This window comes from Miniopterus schreibersii (genome assembly GCF_964146895.1).
Source record: "Miniopterus schreibersii genome assembly, chromosome: 14".
In the NCBI taxonomy this organism is placed as follows: Eukaryota; Metazoa; Chordata; class Mammalia; order Chiroptera; family Miniopteridae; genus Miniopterus; species Miniopterus schreibersii.
In genome coordinates this window covers 32,992,376-33,011,417 of record NC_138114.1, presented here as the reverse complement: position 1 = coordinate 33,011,417, position 19,042 = coordinate 32,992,376, and the positions used below count along the sequence as shown (strand labels likewise).

The following is a 19,042-nucleotide window of genomic DNA, read 5'->3' as shown; positions in this document are numbered from 1 at the left end:
TGTGGTGACAAAGACTCTCTCCTTGACCAAACTCTACTCAGGCTCCTTTTTCAACTAGGCCTCACCCTTGGGCGTATCCTCAAGAGCCCAATTTTAGCAGGAATTCTGCTAAGTCCGTCCAGCCAGAATCCCACATCTCGCTGTCTAATAGGCTCCTCAGCCTCCTCGCTCCTCCAGGAGCTGTCTGTCCGTCCCTGCCTGCCTTCAGCCAGAATCCCATTAGGTCAGCTCAGCCAGAATCCCTCCTTGCAGCCTCCCCGCCCTTCCTCTTGACGTTTCCTCTTAATAGGTTTCCGTCCGCCAACCTCCACCACCACCCACTCCCCACACAGTCTTTCTTGGCTATAAATTCCAACTTTTCCTTGTGTTAGGAGCTGAGCTCAATCTCTCCCTCTCCAGCAAAACCCATCGCACCACTTCCAATACCGGCCTTGCGAGTCCTGAATAAAGCCTGCCTTACTGTTTGAGCAAGTGTCATAAATAATTTTTTTCTTTAACAACAGTCAGAAGACCTCAAAGATCAGATCTGATCATTTGCCGGCCTGCTTGCTACTAAATGTATTTGTAGCAGGATTTGGTTTAAAACTTGATTTTACCATAATCTAGTAGAAAGTTGTATGTAGGAGCATATAACCCTCGTCAGCCTCTAATAATTCAGAACTACTTTCATTTGCCCTAAAGGCTGTACATGAGCACATTAGTTTGGGTCATTTTACAGCACCTGCCTCAGCACTGATGCAGACTGAAGGGCAGAATCTCAAACGTCTCCCTCGCTACAACATCCCACAATTTTACAATTTACCTAGAATGTGCAGAGCATCTGCCGTCCATGCCCGGAGGCAGTTATATAACCATGAAAGTGCTCCTGGTCTTTCAATCTTCATTTTGGTGTTGATCTTTCCCATCATTGCAGATAAAGAAACTGACGAGGTTTTTCCAAACCAGCAACCCCTATTTTCCAATGCGTTATTAAGCACGGATGGCATAATTGATGTTAGCAATCACTGGAAGTCAACAGTAAGGCCCCCAAGAGAGGGAAGTGGGTTTGTTCTCTGGCCTTCTGGTCCAAGGAGGCTTCCCCTGAGTCACGCCGCCTGAGGGGAGGTATTGTCTGTAGAATGAAGCTGTTCCACTGCCTTCCTCCTGCTGTCTGGACTGAAAGCCTCTTACTGATGTCTCCCGCTGCTCTTTCAATGGAGGGTCCTTTCTCCTGCTGCGGGAGTTCTGCCACTTCGAGAGAAAACCAGCTGGAGGCCAGGAAATGGGATTTTAAACTCTCTTTGGGTACCTGGCACTGACAGGTAGAGGTGCCTACATGAACTACTGGTTATGTTTCCATGGAAACATGAAGCAGTTTGGACATCCAATATTAGCATTATCCAGCACTGTTCCACGGACAAGCTCTCTCTCTCTTTTATTTATTTATTTATTTATTTATTTATTTATTTATTTATTTATTTATTTATTTATTTATATTTTTAATATATCTTTATTGATTTCAGAGAGAGGAAGGGAGAGGGAGAAAGATAGAAACATCAATGATGAGAGAGTCATTGATCGGCTGCCTCCTGCAGGCCCCCTACTGAGGATCTAGTCCGCAACCCAGGGCATGTGCCCTGACGGGGAATCGAACCCCGATCTCCTGGATCCTAGGTCAATGCTCAGCTGCTGAGCCACTCCCGGCTGGGCTCTCTCTCTCTTAAAGGGTCGTCCTCAATTCGACTCAAAGTAGTATTTTATTGAACACCTACTATGTGCCAAGCACTCTGCTGCTATGAGTATAAATGTGAATGAAATAGACATAGTCCTTTGCCCTTATGAAACTCAAGTCCAGCAGAGTGAAGTGTGTTCTGAAAAGAAAGATTGAAGGAACATTAAGAACATAAACCAAGCCAATTTAGCCATTTCTCAAGAGGTAAAACTTAAAAGATGAGTAGGAGTGATAGAGTGCAAGAATTTTATAAATAAATGCATATTTGGAGATAGATGTTTAAAAATTTTTTTCACTGCTAAGGGTGAGTGCTCAAAAATGTCAGAACATCACTTCCCCAGAGCAAATGTTCCCCAAACCCCACTTTGCATTAGAATCCCCCCAGGTGCTTATTAAAATAACAGATTCCCAGTTTTTACCCTTAATAATTATGTTTGGTAAATTTGGGGTGGGTTCCAAGAAACTGTTTAATAAACACTCCATGTGATTTTGGTGCCTCCTGTCTGCAGACAAGTTCCCTAGAAAGCTAATTTATTTTCTCTGCCCTTACTCCAGCTTTATTATACATCAGATGTCCTATATGCCTCTTTCCTCAAAATCTGAGGTATAATGCAAATAGAATTTCCAGGAGGAGCTCTGGGTATCTGGTTATTGCCCTCTCATCAATCAGCCCCTAATTTGGGATATGTTTTTCAAGCCAATTCTATGTAGAGTTAAAAGATAAAACACCGCCCGGCCGGGCGTGGCTCAGCGGTTGAGCTTCGACCTAGGATCCAGGCGATCAGGGTTCGACTCCGGGTCAGGGCACATGCCCGGGTTGCGGGCTCGATCCCCAGTCAGGGGCGTGCAGGAGGCAGCCGATCAGTGACTCTCTCATCATTGATGTTTCTATCTGTCTCTACCTTTCCTTTCTTCTCTCTGAAATCAATAAAGATATATTTAAAAAATAATAATAATAAAACACCTGATACCCATTAAATTGGAATATCAGATTTAAAAACACACAATTAGTATAAGTATGTTTCAAATACAGCTTGTCCAGCAGCCAAAACACCAAGGTCCGTAAATGCTTCATCTTAGAAGTCGCTGCAGCATGTGGGAGCTAACAAATTACTACTTTTCCTCCCAACTTTGAAGTTCTTCTAGCTGTGCTAATAATTAATCAACAGACAAATTTATAGAAAAAGAAAAAAAAATTTAATACACATGCATGGGGAATTCATATAAGCATGAAAATTCCAAACACAGTGAGGCAACACTGGGTATATATGTCATTTTAGACAGGGGAGAAAAGGGAGGCAGCAGGGTCTTAAAGTTCAGAAGTGAGAATGGGTGATTTCCAGGTAGTTGAGGAAGAGGGAAACACACAGCAGGCAAATTCTTGCTAGGCAGGCAAATGCAGAAATGGTGGGACACAGGGTATCTAGCTAACAGACCCCTGCCTGAAGCCCTCCTATTTACCATACTTAATTCAAGTTAGGCTAAATTGAGCATTCTAAGATTTCCTTCCTGAAGCAGATTTTCTGTCTGAATCTCTTGGTAGGAAAGGAGGGAGGGTCAAAGGTTTTGTTCTTAGTCTTGTTTCTTAATAAACAGCTTAAAGTGGATATCTCAACAAGACAGCTTCAGGGTGGCAAAACTTTGATCCCCTTCAAGCATCTAGGCTTTCAGTGCATTGATATCGTGGGAGAGGAAAAATAAATTGTCCTTCTGCCCTTCTAAATTCTTCTGGTTTGACTAATAATCAAATTAACATGAGACAGGGTAACAGGAGGAAATGACCAAATTATTACATATGTACACAAGGGGGTTTCATAAGAATATGAGGCCCCAGCCCGGCCAGTGTGGCTCAGGTGGATGAGCATCGTCCCAAGAGGTCGCCTGTTCGATTCCCAGTCAGGGCACGTGCATGGGTTTCTGGCTCAATCCCCAACGGGAGGCACGCAGGAGGCAGCCAATTGATGTCTCTCTTTCATCGATGTTTCCCTCTCTCTCTCCCTCTCCCTTCCCCTCTCTCCAAAAGTCAATAAAAAGATATTTTAAAAATAAAAAAAAGAATATGAGGCCCCAGGACAGATTGGGCAGTAAGGTTTCTATGCTATCTCAAGCTAAGGAGAAGTTTAGGGGGGAGGTTAAAGATTTTTCTGAGTCCTTTTTTTCTTAAAAATAATCAACTTAAAATAATCAATAGCCCAGCCTGGCCGGGCGTGGCTCAGAGGTTGAGCATCAAACTCACAATCCAGGAGATCGAGGTTTGATTCCCAGTCAGGGCACATGCCCGGGTTGCGGGCTCAATCCCCAGTCGGGGGCGTGCAGGAGGCAGCCAATCAATGACTCTCATCGTTGATGTTTCTATCTCTCTCTCTCCCTCTCCCTTCCTCTCTCTGAAATCAATAGATATATATATAAAATAAATAAATAAAAATAGTAAAAAATTAAATGTATAAAAAAATAATCAATAGCCCAAAAGGCATATTTTGGAGTAGCAAACTCTGCTTTCTCTCACTGTCAAGAAACTATTCTTTAACTCCTACTTTGAACAACAAACCCATAAACCCATAAACCATTCTCTCCAGTGTGCTATTACAGATGGAGTTAGGGTCAAGCAGCTATTACCACAGCAACCCTGACCACTCATTGGGGTAAAATGAGGGCTTTCCTGTTGAAAGTGGAAGGCATAATTGGTCAGTATCACCTTAAAGACAATGTCCTGGGCATGTTCACAATTTAGTGGATCAAGTGAATGTGCCCATTTGGGGTTGATGAGAATATGTGTCTGTGTGATGGAGTGATAACCTCTGTGTTGTTGACTTTGAGGGCTAGTTGTACAATCAAACCATAAATCATAAGTTGCTTCTTTGTCTTAGGCATCAAGTCACATTTCGTCCTAGGTCAACTAATACCTCTCACTTCCGGTTCCATTTTATAACGAGCTCCATTACAAATTGCATTTGCCAAGCATACTTCTAGGCAAAGAGATGAGTAAAGCAATGCCCCCCTCTGTGATGTGCCCACATTCTGCAAAGGGAGGCAAATGTGAAAAATGCAAGTAGAATGTAGTATGCTGAGTGCTGTAATGAGTGCAAATAAGCACAAACCACTGTGAACACAGGAGGGACATGTGAGACAAAAGCAAATTGGAAGTTAGACAAAGGTGAGAGGGTAAGTGGAACCACATGGGCGAGGAAGCATGATCAAAGACTCAGAAGCATGAAATGCCATAGTATGCTCAATAATGAATAGTACTGATACTGTTGTAATTAGCTAGCTATTAATAGCAGAAAAGGGGCAAAGGGAAGGCCCGACATTATAGGCATGTCATTTGGGCAGCTTCACCATGAAGCTGCAACTTTGCATTCCCCAGGGAACCACCTGCCCATTCCCCACAGGCCACTGGGGGAAGGGGTCCAAAAAAGGGGAGATAGACATATGCATAGTGAAGTTGAGGTGACTAGGAAAGGTGCCTGTTGGTCACACCTGGGAACAGAGATCATTGGTCAGAATGGGCGTGGCCACTGAAAGGGAGCAAAAATTTGGGAATATATAATCCCCCAAACAAAGAAGTTCACTCTTGTTTCACTTGACCCTTGGCTTGTGGGGCTCTTTCACTCCTGCTTCCTTGCATTCGCCCATGTTTCCTCCGTAGACATGTGGCCCTGCGGACACCACAGGCAATGGACTGATGGACTGCAATGGGAAACACAAGCTAACCTAGCCTGATGCTGTATTGGATAGCTCCAACATGGAAAAGAAACTTTGGACACTGGCTCTGAGTTTAGCTCTGCTAGAGGCACAGGAGGACTTCTTCCTTGGGGACGACTTAGAGAAATGGGACCTTGGCAACTCAGGGATAGAATTCCATGGAAATAAAGCTTTCTACAATACTTCATTCTCCGGTGGGGGCCTCGGAAATTCTTATTCCAGTGGTACCCCAAGAACCCCACTTCCATCGGTAACAGTATAATACTGCTCAAGTGTAAACTCAGGGGAATAAAAAAAATGACAATGAGGTTAAAAATCTAACTTTATAACATCAAGTGGAGAACCACCAGAAAAGCTTTAGTCAGGAAAGTAACATGGTCAGACAGGGTTTTGGATAAATCTGTCTGGAGGCAGTATAGACAGGGATGCAGGGTGGAGTGAAGAGCATGGGGGAAAGTCTAAAAATCCTGGCGTCAAAGAGTAACACATAGTCCACGTAGAAGAGGAAGACAGTCTCGACTAGAGTGACGAGGGAAGGAGATGAACCTGAGCAATGTTTAGGAGGTCAGGAAGTGCAGGGTGAGAAAGCAAATACACAGGGAGAAAAGACACTTCCATGAGTTTCTTTTTGGACATGGTGTGTTTGAAATAACTGTGAAAATATGCAGGTGTAGATAACCAGGAAGCAGCTGGAAACGAGTCTGAAACCCGGGAGAGATGAGGTTTGCAGATAAAGATTTGAGAGTTACCAGCATGTGCTAAAAGCAGGAACGTGGGAAGAGCGTCAGGAGCAGCACTAGTAGAGTTCCGCACTTCAGGGGACTTCCTTCCTGTTTGCCTCTACAAGCCCACTGTCACTGTCCCTGGGCTGCTCCCAGAGCTGGTGTACAACACTCCCAGGGACCCCTTTCTGTGCTGTGCTCAGGAGGGCCCACCTAGGCCTGATGACCTTCCCATGGAGACAGCATATGCCGATCAGATCTTTCCCCACATTTTACCAACTCAGTTCTCCTGAGTTCTTTGAACAGCCCCTGAATTCTGAAAAATCTTCTTCCAGGAAATCCTCCCTCACTAGGCAGGACGATAGGATAGCAATTATCCTGAATATCCTGGCTATTGGATCGCAAATTGCCACTCAGCTTAATTAAATATAGAAATCTTGCTCCTTCCCATCTTTTTCCAATTAGATACCTCTGCGTGTCACCTACCCTTAAGATCAAAGTAGGCCTGTGTTGATATAAATGCTCTTGTCTATTGCTATTTGGTTTATTGTTTCTGTTCTGTCATGTGGGTGTTTGGCCCTTGCAGGGTCTGTGTGTTCTGGCCTGGTGTGTGCACTGGAGAAACCACAGGCTGTGTCAGGGAGGGTGACGGGACACCTGGCTTTTCTAGCACTGTTCTGTTGAAGATAGTCACCCGATAGCAAGGTGATATGTCAAACTATGTGTTTTGGCTTTGAAACTATGCATTTTGGTTAGGGCAGGAATGCTTGGTAGATTGCCTGGTATTTATAATCAGGCACTTAATATATGCTTTTTAGAAGTAACAACCAAAAAAGGAAGTTGAGCTCCTAAACTCCTAGTTTTGTCTAAAGCCCAAAAGGCTTCTTTAACTAGAAAGGTTTAACAAAATAACTAGAAAGATAAGGTCTAAGGTCCATATAACAAATACATTTATGTCTATGTGCCAATATAACAACTTTTTAGTGATGGGCCAATTAGGAAGAAATGTATCTGCCAATCCCAGGAAGCCTTGCCCCACCCCCATAGCAAGTTAAGGTACAGGGAACCCTGGGCTAGCAGGGAGCTGCCCAGAGGGCCCATCGAGGCCAGGCCCCTCCGCGACCCTCTCTGCCGTCCTGAATTACACTGGCTTTGTCCTCACGCTTGTCATTCCCTGGGAAGGAGGGCTGAGGGAAAGGAAAGAATTTTTTTGTCATCTTATTCTGGAAGGAAAGCCCTCCCCAGTGATTTTTACCTACGTCTCACTGACCATCTACAGGGGGCCAGAGGTCAAGCTTGTAGCTTCTACAGCTTCTGTGGGAGAGCTTAGAAAGAGATGGGAGCAGTGAAACTTGGAAGCTGCCAATCAAGTACTTCAGACTTAGAAACAAACCTAAGTTACGTTATTACATCTGCGTATTTCTGTGAGTATATCGTAAGCTAATTTACTCATGCTGATGTTGCTTTCTATTTGCACGATTCTTGGAGTAATCTTATGTGAAAATCTTCCATTCTATATGAACAATAATGCCATCCTTTTTAATATGGTCTATCTTATCCAAGTGAGCTAGGAAAAGGGTTGAAACTATTTCTAGGTGCTGGTCCAGTTCATTGGGTGAATAAGACATATTTTTATCCACGTTATTTTAAGTTAGTTCCTGGAATTTCCCCAGTGGTGGCAGAAATATCTTTGGTAGCCTGGCCATAGTGGCTCAGTTGGTTGAGCGTCGTCCTGCCCACCAAAAGGTTGCTGGTTTGATTTCCGCTCGGAGCTAGCGCCTGGGTTGTGGGTGTGATCCCGGAGAGCATATGGAGGGCATCAGATCCTTGGTTCTCTTGCATGGATGTTTCTCCCCCCACCCCCAAGCCCCACCCCAAGCATGTCCTCGAGTGAGGATTAAAAAAAAAAAAAAGAATACCTGTGGCTGGCAAGCAGCAGTGCTGAAGATCATTTTCCCCACCTTCCCACCTTTGCCCTGCTCGGTCCGTTACATAAGTTGGAGCTGCCGCAGCTGTGAAGTCCCGGAGTGGGCTGTGCGGAGCCTTTCCGGGGAGAAGTGCTCTGTCGCCATCTGGTGGACAGCCTTGTCTCTGCAGCCTCAGCCGCGGTTCCACCTGGCTGCCCTTGAGAATCACCGGTGGGGCTTGTAAAGACCCCCAATACCCAGGCCCCTCCCCAGACCAAGTCAGTCAGGCCTGGGATAGCACCAGGAGCCAGCAATTTTTTTCTTAAAGATCTGTAGCTAACTTTAATGTGTAATTAGGGTCAAGAACCACTGAGTTGGAAGCAGCTCTAAATTGGTGAGAAATACTAGACAGTCATTCCTCCTAGAAGACTGCCATAAAGGAAAAAATTAAGTGGGTAATTTGTATAATCTACAGAGGCCCTTTTGCAACTTTAAGAGGGGAAAATATCAAGGAGCTGCTAAGAAGATAAGAAATCTAAATCTAAACTACTTCCTGTGTGACTCTCCCTATGAGGCAGAATATGCTGAGAAAACACACAATCAGGCCGCCCCTGGACAAAACTGCCAAGTAGTTTCAATCTGATTTGGGTATATCGTTTGTTTATAGACAACTGTTACACATTTTCTCATCTACTTCTCTCAAGGACCTGTGATGGGGGAGGAGGGAGTATTCCTTCTTCACACGAGTGTCAACACTCATCTAAGAACAGAGCCCTAGACCCTGCTTCAAACTTATTTTGCTGAATAACACCATATTGTATGATTGAAATTCACTAGAACTTAAATTTTCTCACACAAAAGGATAAATATGTGAGGTGATGTGTTAATTAACTCAGAGTGTGGGGAATCCTTTCACAATGTATATAATATAGCAAATGACCACTTTGTGCAATTTAAATATCTTGCAATTTTGTCAATTAAACCCAATAAAGCTGTAAAAAGATAGGGGAATCGCGGTAAAGATTACATGAGTATTCCATGTAATAGCCTTACTCTTGCAAATTTTCTGTAACCTTGAAGTTATTTACAAATGAAAAAGTGGTTTTTAAAGATATTTTTTAAAACTTTGCTGAGATCTGCTTCTTGCTCAGCTTGCTATCTTTATTTTTTCAACTAATTAAATTTGATATACATTTGTCAAACACAGTTGATAATCTTGAGAGGAAAATACATCCAAAGCACATATACAATTATAGAAGCTCTTGTTATACACATAGCATGGAAGAAACATTTATTACTTTTTACATATTCTAGAAGACATTCAAATGAAGATAAATAGGTTTAACTGGTCATTACTGTTTTAAAAAGCATCTCGAACTAATTCTTCCTGTTAACAGCTCAGTTTTCATCATGATACATACACATTATTGGTATAAAATTTTGTATTAAAAAGACCAGTCCTGCTGGCATATCTATGTGGGATCGTCTATTACGAGAGCTGACAAACTTTTTCCTGTATAGGGCCAGATGGTAAATATTTTAGGCTTTAAAACCACATGGCCTCTGTCACAACAGTTCAACTCTGTTCTTACAGCACAAACGAAATAGACCCTGGTTTACTGAATCAATGGTAGGTATCTTATAATTCCCACATAATGTGTTCTCTGAGAAAACATTTTGTCTCATTTGTTTCCTATTTAAAAATTTAAAAATTAGTTTTAACTTTGCCCAGTAAGCCATGTACATATTTTATCTCAATGACTTTTGATGTTGTAAATGGTTTTGTGCCAGTAAGTTTTAAAATGGCCATGTGAGGCTAAGGAGAGTCCCAAAATAAATGATACATGGAGTGATAACACAGAGAAGCTAAGTGTTAGTATATAAATTGAGTTCTTGAGCCACACATGTGCTAGGCCACAGACCTATCTGCACTAGTTTCTCAGGACTAGCAGCCATTATTCATCATATTGCTAAGTCGGTGTACAAACTGCACAAAAATTATGTATCTAAGTTTAAATTGTATGTAGGACCTAACCATACCGAGTCCACACCATGAGGCCTGTTTGCTATTATATATGGATTTATGATTTTGATATGTGGACGGCATTAACTGGAAAAAATAGAGTTTTAGAACCAAAAGACTAAACTGACCAAACTTTTACTACTTATGGCAAAAAAGAAGTAATTTTTGGCCCCGGCCAGTGTGCTTCAGTTGGTCGGAGCATCCTCCTGTGCACCAAACTGTCGCAGGCTCGATTTCAGGTCAGGGCACATACCCAGGTTGCAGGTTCAATCCCCAGTTGGGGCTTGTACATGAGGCACATCGATGTTTTTCTCTCTCTAAAATCAATTTATAAAACACACACACACAAAGCATGCCCTTGGGTGAGGGGGGGAAAAAAACTTGTCTAAAAGTGAAGAAATAATTAGATTAGGCTATGCAAGCTTGAGCCTTAGGTTCACAAAGCCAAAATAAAGGCTCCCAGTTATGCAAGTTTAGCCTGTATGACCATGAAATAGGTCTAAGCAAGGCCTAAATTTCCTCAACAAGTTCCACGTTTTGGGAAAGTAGGGACTTTACTGTGTGTGTGTGTGTGTGTGTGTGTGTGTGTGTGTGTGTGTGTGTGTGTAAAACTCTGAGAGTTTGGTTAAGGACTTTGAAGAATCTAATTAGCCAGTTTGGTCACTGTTTGGGGTTTTGCCAAAGCAGATATATTGACAGACTCTATTCTTTATAAAATATATGGAAGGAAAGAGGGAAAAAATGCCCATTTTGATCAAACTGTAAATACAGCAATTACAGCTGCAGTGATGGTTGCAAACAGTTCAAATAGCTACAGTGGTTTTATCTTGCTCCAAAATAGTGACGAGAGGAAGATCAAGATTAGGTGACACACAACGGGATAGGTAGATCAGGGAAGCCTCGGTGTTCTTTCACCAGTTTTGCCTCCACTTGTGGCTTTAATATGCCGTCCCACGGTAACTGCCTGTATCTTCTTTAGTGAAGCATCTATTCAAGTCGTAACCAGATTTTTATGGGGTTGGCTGTGTTTTCACTACAATTTTGTTTCTTATATATGTTCTTACATATGTCCTTTGTCTTATTTATGTATTGCAATATTTTCCCCAGTAATCTCATTGTTGGTTTTCATTAGTTTGACCATCTTCTTAGGTGTTTTCTTGGATTTATTTTAGGATTTACAGAGCTTCAGTGTTTCTACATCAAATTTGTAAAATGCTTGGCCATTATTTCCTCAAGTATATGTTTCCTGCCCCTATTTTAAGTCCTTTGTACTCCTGGATTTCCAGCTACCGGTGTGCTAGTCCTTTTGATATTTGTTCCATAGGACCCTGAGGATCTAGTCTTCTCTCTCTAATCTTTCTTTTCTTCAGATTGGATTTGAATTGATCCATTTTCAAGTTCACTGGCACTTCTGACATCTCTAATCTGCTGTTACTACGATCCAGTAGACTTTCCATTTGTTTACTTTTTTGTTGAAAAAATTCCATTTGGTTTTCTTTATACCTTCCATTTCTCTGTGGAGATTCCCTATGTAGACTCCCTACTCACTGAGATGACATTTCTTTTAAATCCTTGAACATGCACTTAATTGCCACTTAAAAGTTTTTGCAAAATTCAACATTTGGGCCAAGTCAGTTTTACTTGACTTTTTTTTTTTTTTTTTACCATGGGACTCATTTTACTGCTCCTTCCATGTGTACTGGTTTTTGATTCCATATCACACATTATAAAACGTGTTGTAGAGACTCTATCGTACCTTCCTCTGAAGAGCGCCTTTACTCCAGTGGGCATTTTGATTACAGCTATTGATTTACCTATGCTTTGTTAGTATAAATCTGTAGAAAGCCCAAAGTGTTTCTAACACCCTTCTATTTGGCAAACTGTCTCCATTGCAGATCTTGCCAAAGAGGTGTGATTTCAGTCTACATTCAGGGATGTGGACATTTGTTTACAGTCTGAGAGCTGAAACAAGAAGGCAATGTTTTTACCTTGTTCAACCTTAGCTGAGAACATAACATGCATGTTGGGCAACTCAAATTTTTTGCCACACTGCATGTGTGAGAATGACTACAAAAGTGCCTACAGAACTGGTTTGGGGACTACAAATAAACTCATAAGTATGGGCTCTCTGAATAATAAGGATCGACTCTGTATTTTTAGCATAATGAAACCAGGCAGCATAATAAAAACATTTTGGTGCTTACAGAGATTACATAATTCACTATGTTGGTGGATATTTTCCCTAGACATGGTATTATTTCCTAAACAAGACACCAAAGATAATTTTTCTTTCTGACTTAGGTTCATCATTTTATAAAGCAAACAATGTGAAAACCCAATGAAGCCTTTAAGGTTTTAGACATATAAATATTTGCTCTTAGATTAAAAGGCTCCATTTGGCAACAATTATTAAGGCCTCTTTGCTTTTTGCCTCATACTGGGTTTTTTTGTTGTTGCTTTTTAAAAACCAAAGCCCATTTTACTTTAGCTGTATAATCAAGAGAAAGTAAGTTTTATAGGTCTGTTTTCTCATCTATAAAATGAAGGAAATGCATTCCTAAGGTCCCTGAAGGTCTAAAATTCTATCTTTTCTAGTTGTCAATGATTTTAGCCTCTAGATGCTATCTCCTTTTTTAACTTTTTACTTCTGATCTTTTATGTCCTGGAAAAATAAGAAAGCCAACTCTATTAGATTATAAATAATAGGATATTCTAATTAAGTACTTGAGATTTTTTCTAAATTATGCATATGCAGTAGTTCCCCTTGTCTGTAGGGAATATGTTCTAAGACCCCAGCTGATGCCTGAAACCATGGAGAGTCCCAAACCCAATATACATTGTTTTTTTCCTCTATATACATACCTATGATAAAGTAAGAGATTAGCAACAATTGGTAATAATAAAATAGAACAATTATAACAATATACTGTACTGAAAGTTATGTGAATGTGATCACTCGTTCCAGCAGGTCCCTTGCTGAAGTTCTCATTTAGTCTCAGTGCTTTCTGGCGCAAACGTCAATTGGAACACGTTTTCTGTTCACGTCTTCCACACACAATTTAATGCATTTTCCATGTGACCAAAACTTTTGCAGCTTGAGGTATGACAGCAAAACTAGCGACTTCTTTTTCCTTCTTACAATTTTACTACATTTGTCCTTACCGTAGATCTTAGCAACCTCAGCATACAATTTTCTTCTTCTTTCCTTTATTAAGTTGAAACTTCCACCTTTTCACTTAAAGAAAGCACTTTACAGCCTCTCTTTGGCATATCCGAATTGCCAGCATCTTGCACTTTGAAGCCATTATTAAGTAAAAGAAGGGTTATGAACACAAGCGCTGTGATACTGCGACAGTCCATTTGATAACCAAGAGGTCTACTGATGACTAATGGAGTATACAGCGTGAATATGCTGGACAAAGGGATGAGTCACATCGGATGGGATGGGGTGGGATAGAACAGGACAGTGTGAGATTTCATGGTGCTACTCAGAATGGTGCACTTAGGAATTGTTTATTTCTGAAACTTTCCATTTAATATTTTTGAACTGCAGTTGACCCAGGCAACTGAAACCAAGAAAAGCAAACCTATGGGTAAGGGGGGACTACTATACATATTTTGGCAACAGGAAATCTGTACACACTTACTCCCTGGATCTTAACTATAATCCAAACATATGTAAAATCAGTTGTATTTCCTAACAGAGTAAAAATAATTCATAAGACACTGTTAAATATAAGTAAACAAAATAACTGACCTGTGACATCTATGTCTAGAAAAACAAACAAAAATAATACCATCTTTCGTAATATCCTCACTGACTCCATGCCTGGGATAACAGAACAATACATATGGTTTTAAAAGAAGCTATTCTAAAAAAGCCTCAGAAAAACAGACATGTAAATTTATTGTTGACTTATTTTCTTTATTGAATTAAAATTACACTATGTATAAAATAGCAATGTATATACAGAGGGATTTAAGGCCATAATATATACAACTATCTTTAAGCCAGGATGCAAGTTACAATGATTATGAATATAAAATTTATATTAAAACATTCTCCATAGTGGTTTATTTGGCTGTTTTAGTTCGAAGTCGTCGTTTGAGAATCTGATGATCACTTTCCTTCACTTTATGATCCATCAAAATCTGAAATTAACAATTACCCGATTTTTTAATAAAAATAAAAATAAAAGCTTATTTATAATTAGTAAAATATGTTCACATGCTTATTAACTGAAATAATAGGTACATTATATTTTTTTGTCTTCTTGGACTACAGGTATACAATACTATCTTCTAGCAAAAAAAAAAAAGGATTTTGTAGAAGATTATTTAAATACTAAATAATTCTATAATTAAAATAATTACATTCTTTATTAAATTCAGGACATATACAGCTTGAAATAATTACTAAAATGTTTGGAGACACATGACCCAAATCATTTTTAAGAAATGATCTTTCGCCCGGCTGGGCGTGGCTCAGCGGTTGAGTGTTGACCCAGGATCCAGGCGATCGGGCTTTGAGTCCCCGTCAGGGCACATGCCCAGGTTGCGGGCTCGATCCCCAGTCGGGGGCGTGTAGGAGGCAGTCGATCAATGACTCTCTCATCATTGATGTTTCTATCTCTCTCCCTCTCCTTTCCTCTCTATGAAATCAATAAAGATATATTAAAAAAAAAAAAGAAAGAAAGAAATGATCTTTCGCAGCAACAACTATATAACTTAGAAAGTTGGAAGAGCATTATATTGCAACTAAAAAAGAAATAATTCAGCCAAGGGGAGGAAAGTATGTACTAATCAGACAGATGATAAAAAGTGATAAAGAGAACAGGGCTTCTCACAGCATGTCCTAACTGACTCCAATTCTTCACCACTTGCATTTAAGTGTCTACCTTATATCTGACAGCTACTGTTGCAAAGACTCTCTCCCTTGATTTTTCTTGGCTACTTCCTGCTAAAGGCTTTTCCTTTAATTACTTTTCTATTTTCACTTTCATCCACTAGGCAAATATAAGCCTGATAAAAAATTAGAACTTTCCCTGTAACAGCACAGCCTGTTCTGAGTGAGGAGAATGAGTCATAAAGTCATGGTGACAAACTGCAGTCTTTTCTCAATAGAACCTGGGAGGCTGAGGGAAGGTGGGAGGAAATGACTGAATGTCAATTCTATATTTTACCAGGCACGCTAAGGCCCAGATTTGTACAACGCTGTGATAAAGATAATAAGAAAAATAGATGTTAGAGGCAAATAAATTACCAAACAGTGATATTCTATTGGTTAAATTAAAATTCCTCCGATTAGTTTTTAAATGTAAATGCATGAAATTTATATGCATTAATGCTACATTTATATTTAATTACTATAAATTTAACACATTTGATATCAAAAGTATAACATTTAAAGCATGTTTTAAGGAATCTGATCTGAAGAATAAAAATTCAAACTATTATAAAATTTGAATTGTTATGAATATTTCAGAATTTAAAATAATCTGAACAGTTTTAAGTTTAAGAAAACTGAAATAGTAGCTTACCACCTGGCCAGATATATCAATAGGAGATGAAATTTCACTTGTGTATAATTTCCGCTTGGCCCGTTTTGGTCGAGATACATTTTCTTTACTTACTTCTTCATTTGAGAGCTTTGAAGAGCTCATTGTCTCAATTATCTTCTTTGCTATGAAAAAATATATATTAGTTAAATCCTGAAATAAATAATTTTCTAACTCCAAAGGTTTAAAATTCTTAATTAAGAAAAAACATACCAAATTAAAAAGAAAACCACTGTAATTTATAAATGGTGAAAAGACATGAATAGACAATTCACAAAGAAAAAAATTAAATGCCTAATAAACACATGAAATGATTATTAAGAGCAAAAACCAATAAGTAAAATATCATTTGACCAGTAAATTGTAGTACCACACAGTAAAACTCAGGTGTGTTCAATGACTTGAAAGAGGTGTGTGCTATGTAAAACAAAACAGCAAGATACATATATAGTGGGCCATGTAGCATTAAAAATAAGGGGGTAGATCTAGTTCAGTACTCACATGTAAAGATGTGCATATGAATATTCAATAAAGGTAGTTTGTAATTGTGAGCCCTTTACTTAGAGTTAACACACACACACACAGAGTAGGAGATAGAAAGCAAATTGTTAACAGTTGATTGTTTCTCGGAAGTGGAACAGAAATTTTTAAATTTCTTACTTTGTACATTTGTTTTATTTTTTAACAGACACATATTGATTTTAATAGAAAATATATTTCCATTTGGGGAAAAAAATGGATAAAAAAATCCATTACATGGGATAAACTATATTTTTTTAAATAGTAAACACATTTAAGGAAATAAACTAAATTGAGGGTTTACTTGTCAAAGGCTGAGCTGAGACTGAGAGAGCTGAGCTGCCAGATGTCAGAATATCCAATTAAGACAAGCGAAATGTAAGTAACACTCAAGCCTTTAACTACTTACAGCAACAGAATAAGAAGCTAAACCTGAGAAATCACCAGCTCCCACCCACTCCTCTTCCATATTTTCCCATACAACAGTGTGTGGAATCGAAGCTGGGACCCTTTAGTCCAAGGGTGACACTATCCACTGAGCCAAACCAGCAAGGATGCACTTGCAGTTTTATGGACCTTGGGGCTGGAGGCCAGGGGGAAGGGCTAGAAGTGAAAAATAGAGTTGGAGTGGAAAAAGGTGTCTTCAAGGCTGCCTCCCATTCCCTGTCCTAAGGTTTTCAGCAGAGGCACCTGAGGAAGTTCTCTACTGAAGGCCCCCAATAAAGAGGCTCCAAATGAAGGCACATAGGTAGGAGTCCAGTTATGTACAAGAGCACAGCTAGATGGTGCCTGAGTCCTTGCAATGCATTGTCTGTGTATAAGTTTGGTGTGGGGAGGGCAGCTTTCCTCCATGAGGCCTAACAGGTAAAGCCCATGGTCTGCAATTGCCCATGGTCAGCCTTAAAAACAAAAACAAAAACCACCACAGGATTTTGGCCTGGGGCCACCAAACTCTGCTACTATGTGCCAGCTACTATACTAAAGCTGGGAATGTGAACCACACACTTTGCACTTGTGGCGCTTTTATTCCAGTGAAAAAGAAAACAAAAAATTATAGCTTAAATAATTCCATTTGCACTTTGAAAAGATCACTATGTCTGCCAGGTATGGAATGGGTAGGAGACAGGCAATAAGAAAGAAATTGGAAGACCAATGATACCAAGTAATGAATTAACAGTGGTTATCAGAGCAGCAGAATTTCAAGAATTAATCTCAATTTTCTTTTTTCCTCCTATATTTCCAACTGATCAACAATAGATATGTACTGTAATTACAATCCGAAATAGGGATATCTTGTATTCCTAGAAATAAGCTTTAAAAAAAAAAATCCACACCAGGTGTACAGGTAGGGAAGCTGTTAAGGAGCTGAGTCAACCAAGTAACGGAGTCAATTACCATATGGGGGTACCTCCCTCTCCTTCTAAACACATTTCCTTTTAACATCAAAGTGACTGTCAATATAATTTAAATAAAATATATAACGATCTAACATAACAAGTTCTGCTTCTCCTAATTTAGACATTTAACCCTTTGCAATAGTATTAAATTTGGACATAGGTGTCGTACTGGTCGGAATTACGAGCTTTCAGAGAAATTATGAACTGATACATGAATGAAGAGTTAAGATTCGTACGGTTCCTTGCTGTGGTGGCTGAGAGCATACGACCGGAATGGTAAAAAAGCTTTGGTGGCTCAGAGTAGACAAAGGGTTAACAGTTTGCTATATGCCCTCCAGATATTTTCTATGCCTATACAAACTATACCTTAAAATGATGTATTTTTTGAAAAATATATACACATGGATCTGGTAAGTTTGAAGTTCCCAAACTGTGCACTGAGAGATGTGGTAGTAGCTCCCAGGAGCACAGGTCCACTCTACATCTCTGAACTACATTCAGCAGCCTGCTCTGGATACTAACATGACAATAGCGCAAGGTAGTTCAGTTTCAAAGTAACATTGCATTACATTCCTTTCGATGCTGACTTACCTTTGCAACCTGGATTTTCAGAGGCTGAACTTTTAGTGGTAGTTTGGCCTTAAGTACTAAATGGATGGGACTATTAGGTGTTTCTCTGGGTGCAGGAGCACAATGAAACAATTACTAAGTTATTATTAAGGGCACTATGAACCAAGAAAGTTTGGGAACCTCTGGGTAAGTTTTTAAAGAAATTACTTTTACACAACCTACCTAATTCAATTCAACTGTCCTCTGCCTTTATAGTCCCTACCCCTCCCTATTCTCCTCACCGCCACTCTCCCATTTATACTATTGCTACCACTCAGGTAATCTCATGAAAACCCACTCCTCCACCTGCCCCTACCTCCAATTATTTCTCCACAATCTACATGCCAGACGTCCACTGCTACCTGGAATAGCCTGCACATTCCCTATACTTCCGTGGCACTCTACCTGTGTCAAAACTGTTCCTGCTGGTGGGTGTATGTGTGTGCCTGTGCATATACGTGTAAGTTTTTGTTTATGTATACAGGTATAGAGAGTGTACATCTGAGCTTATATTAATACACAGGTATTAATGTGGCTAAGGAAAAAGCATTAAGCAACTAAACGCAATAGGAATTTATAGAAGTATATGTTTTTGATATATGAATAGGTAATGTTTATATAAAGAAAAAAACAAAGAAGAATATATACCATGATACTAACAGTGGTTAGCACTAGCAGGTGTAATCCTGCCAACATTTCAGTACTAGACTAAATCCCATCTCTTCTTTAAAATCTTCCCATAGCCCTGAATTACAATAGCTCATTTCCCTCCAATACTACCACAGCACTTTGCTTGTATCTCTATAACCACATTAAGCAGCCTGCTCTGGATCAATTACTTAAATATAGTGTTTCTTCACTACATAGTGGACACCTAGGCATAGCATCCGTTCA

The 19,042-nt window shown here is 39.8% G+C and overlaps 1 protein-coding gene across 3 annotated transcripts in view; it reads right to left on the bottom strand.

The window, feature by feature from the left end:
* Positions 1–13,972: 13,972 nt before the first annotated feature.
* KIF20B (kinesin family member 20B) overlaps positions 13,973–19,042 on the bottom strand; it is a 54,213-nt gene continuing 49,143 nt past the window's right edge. For 2 of the 3 annotated variants that reach the window (XM_081158670.1, XM_081158671.1), the window contains exons 33-34: positions 15,606–15,748; positions 13,973–14,217 (exon numbers count right to left, since the gene is read on the bottom strand). In XM_081158670.1, the coding sequence (XP_081014796.1) occupies positions 14,140–14,217; positions 15,606–15,748 (221 nt within the window). In that variant the 3' untranslated portion in view covers positions 13,973–14,139. The remainder of the gene's footprint in view (positions 14,218–15,605; positions 15,749–19,042) is intronic. The other variant, XM_081158672.1, reaches the window with a different exon arrangement.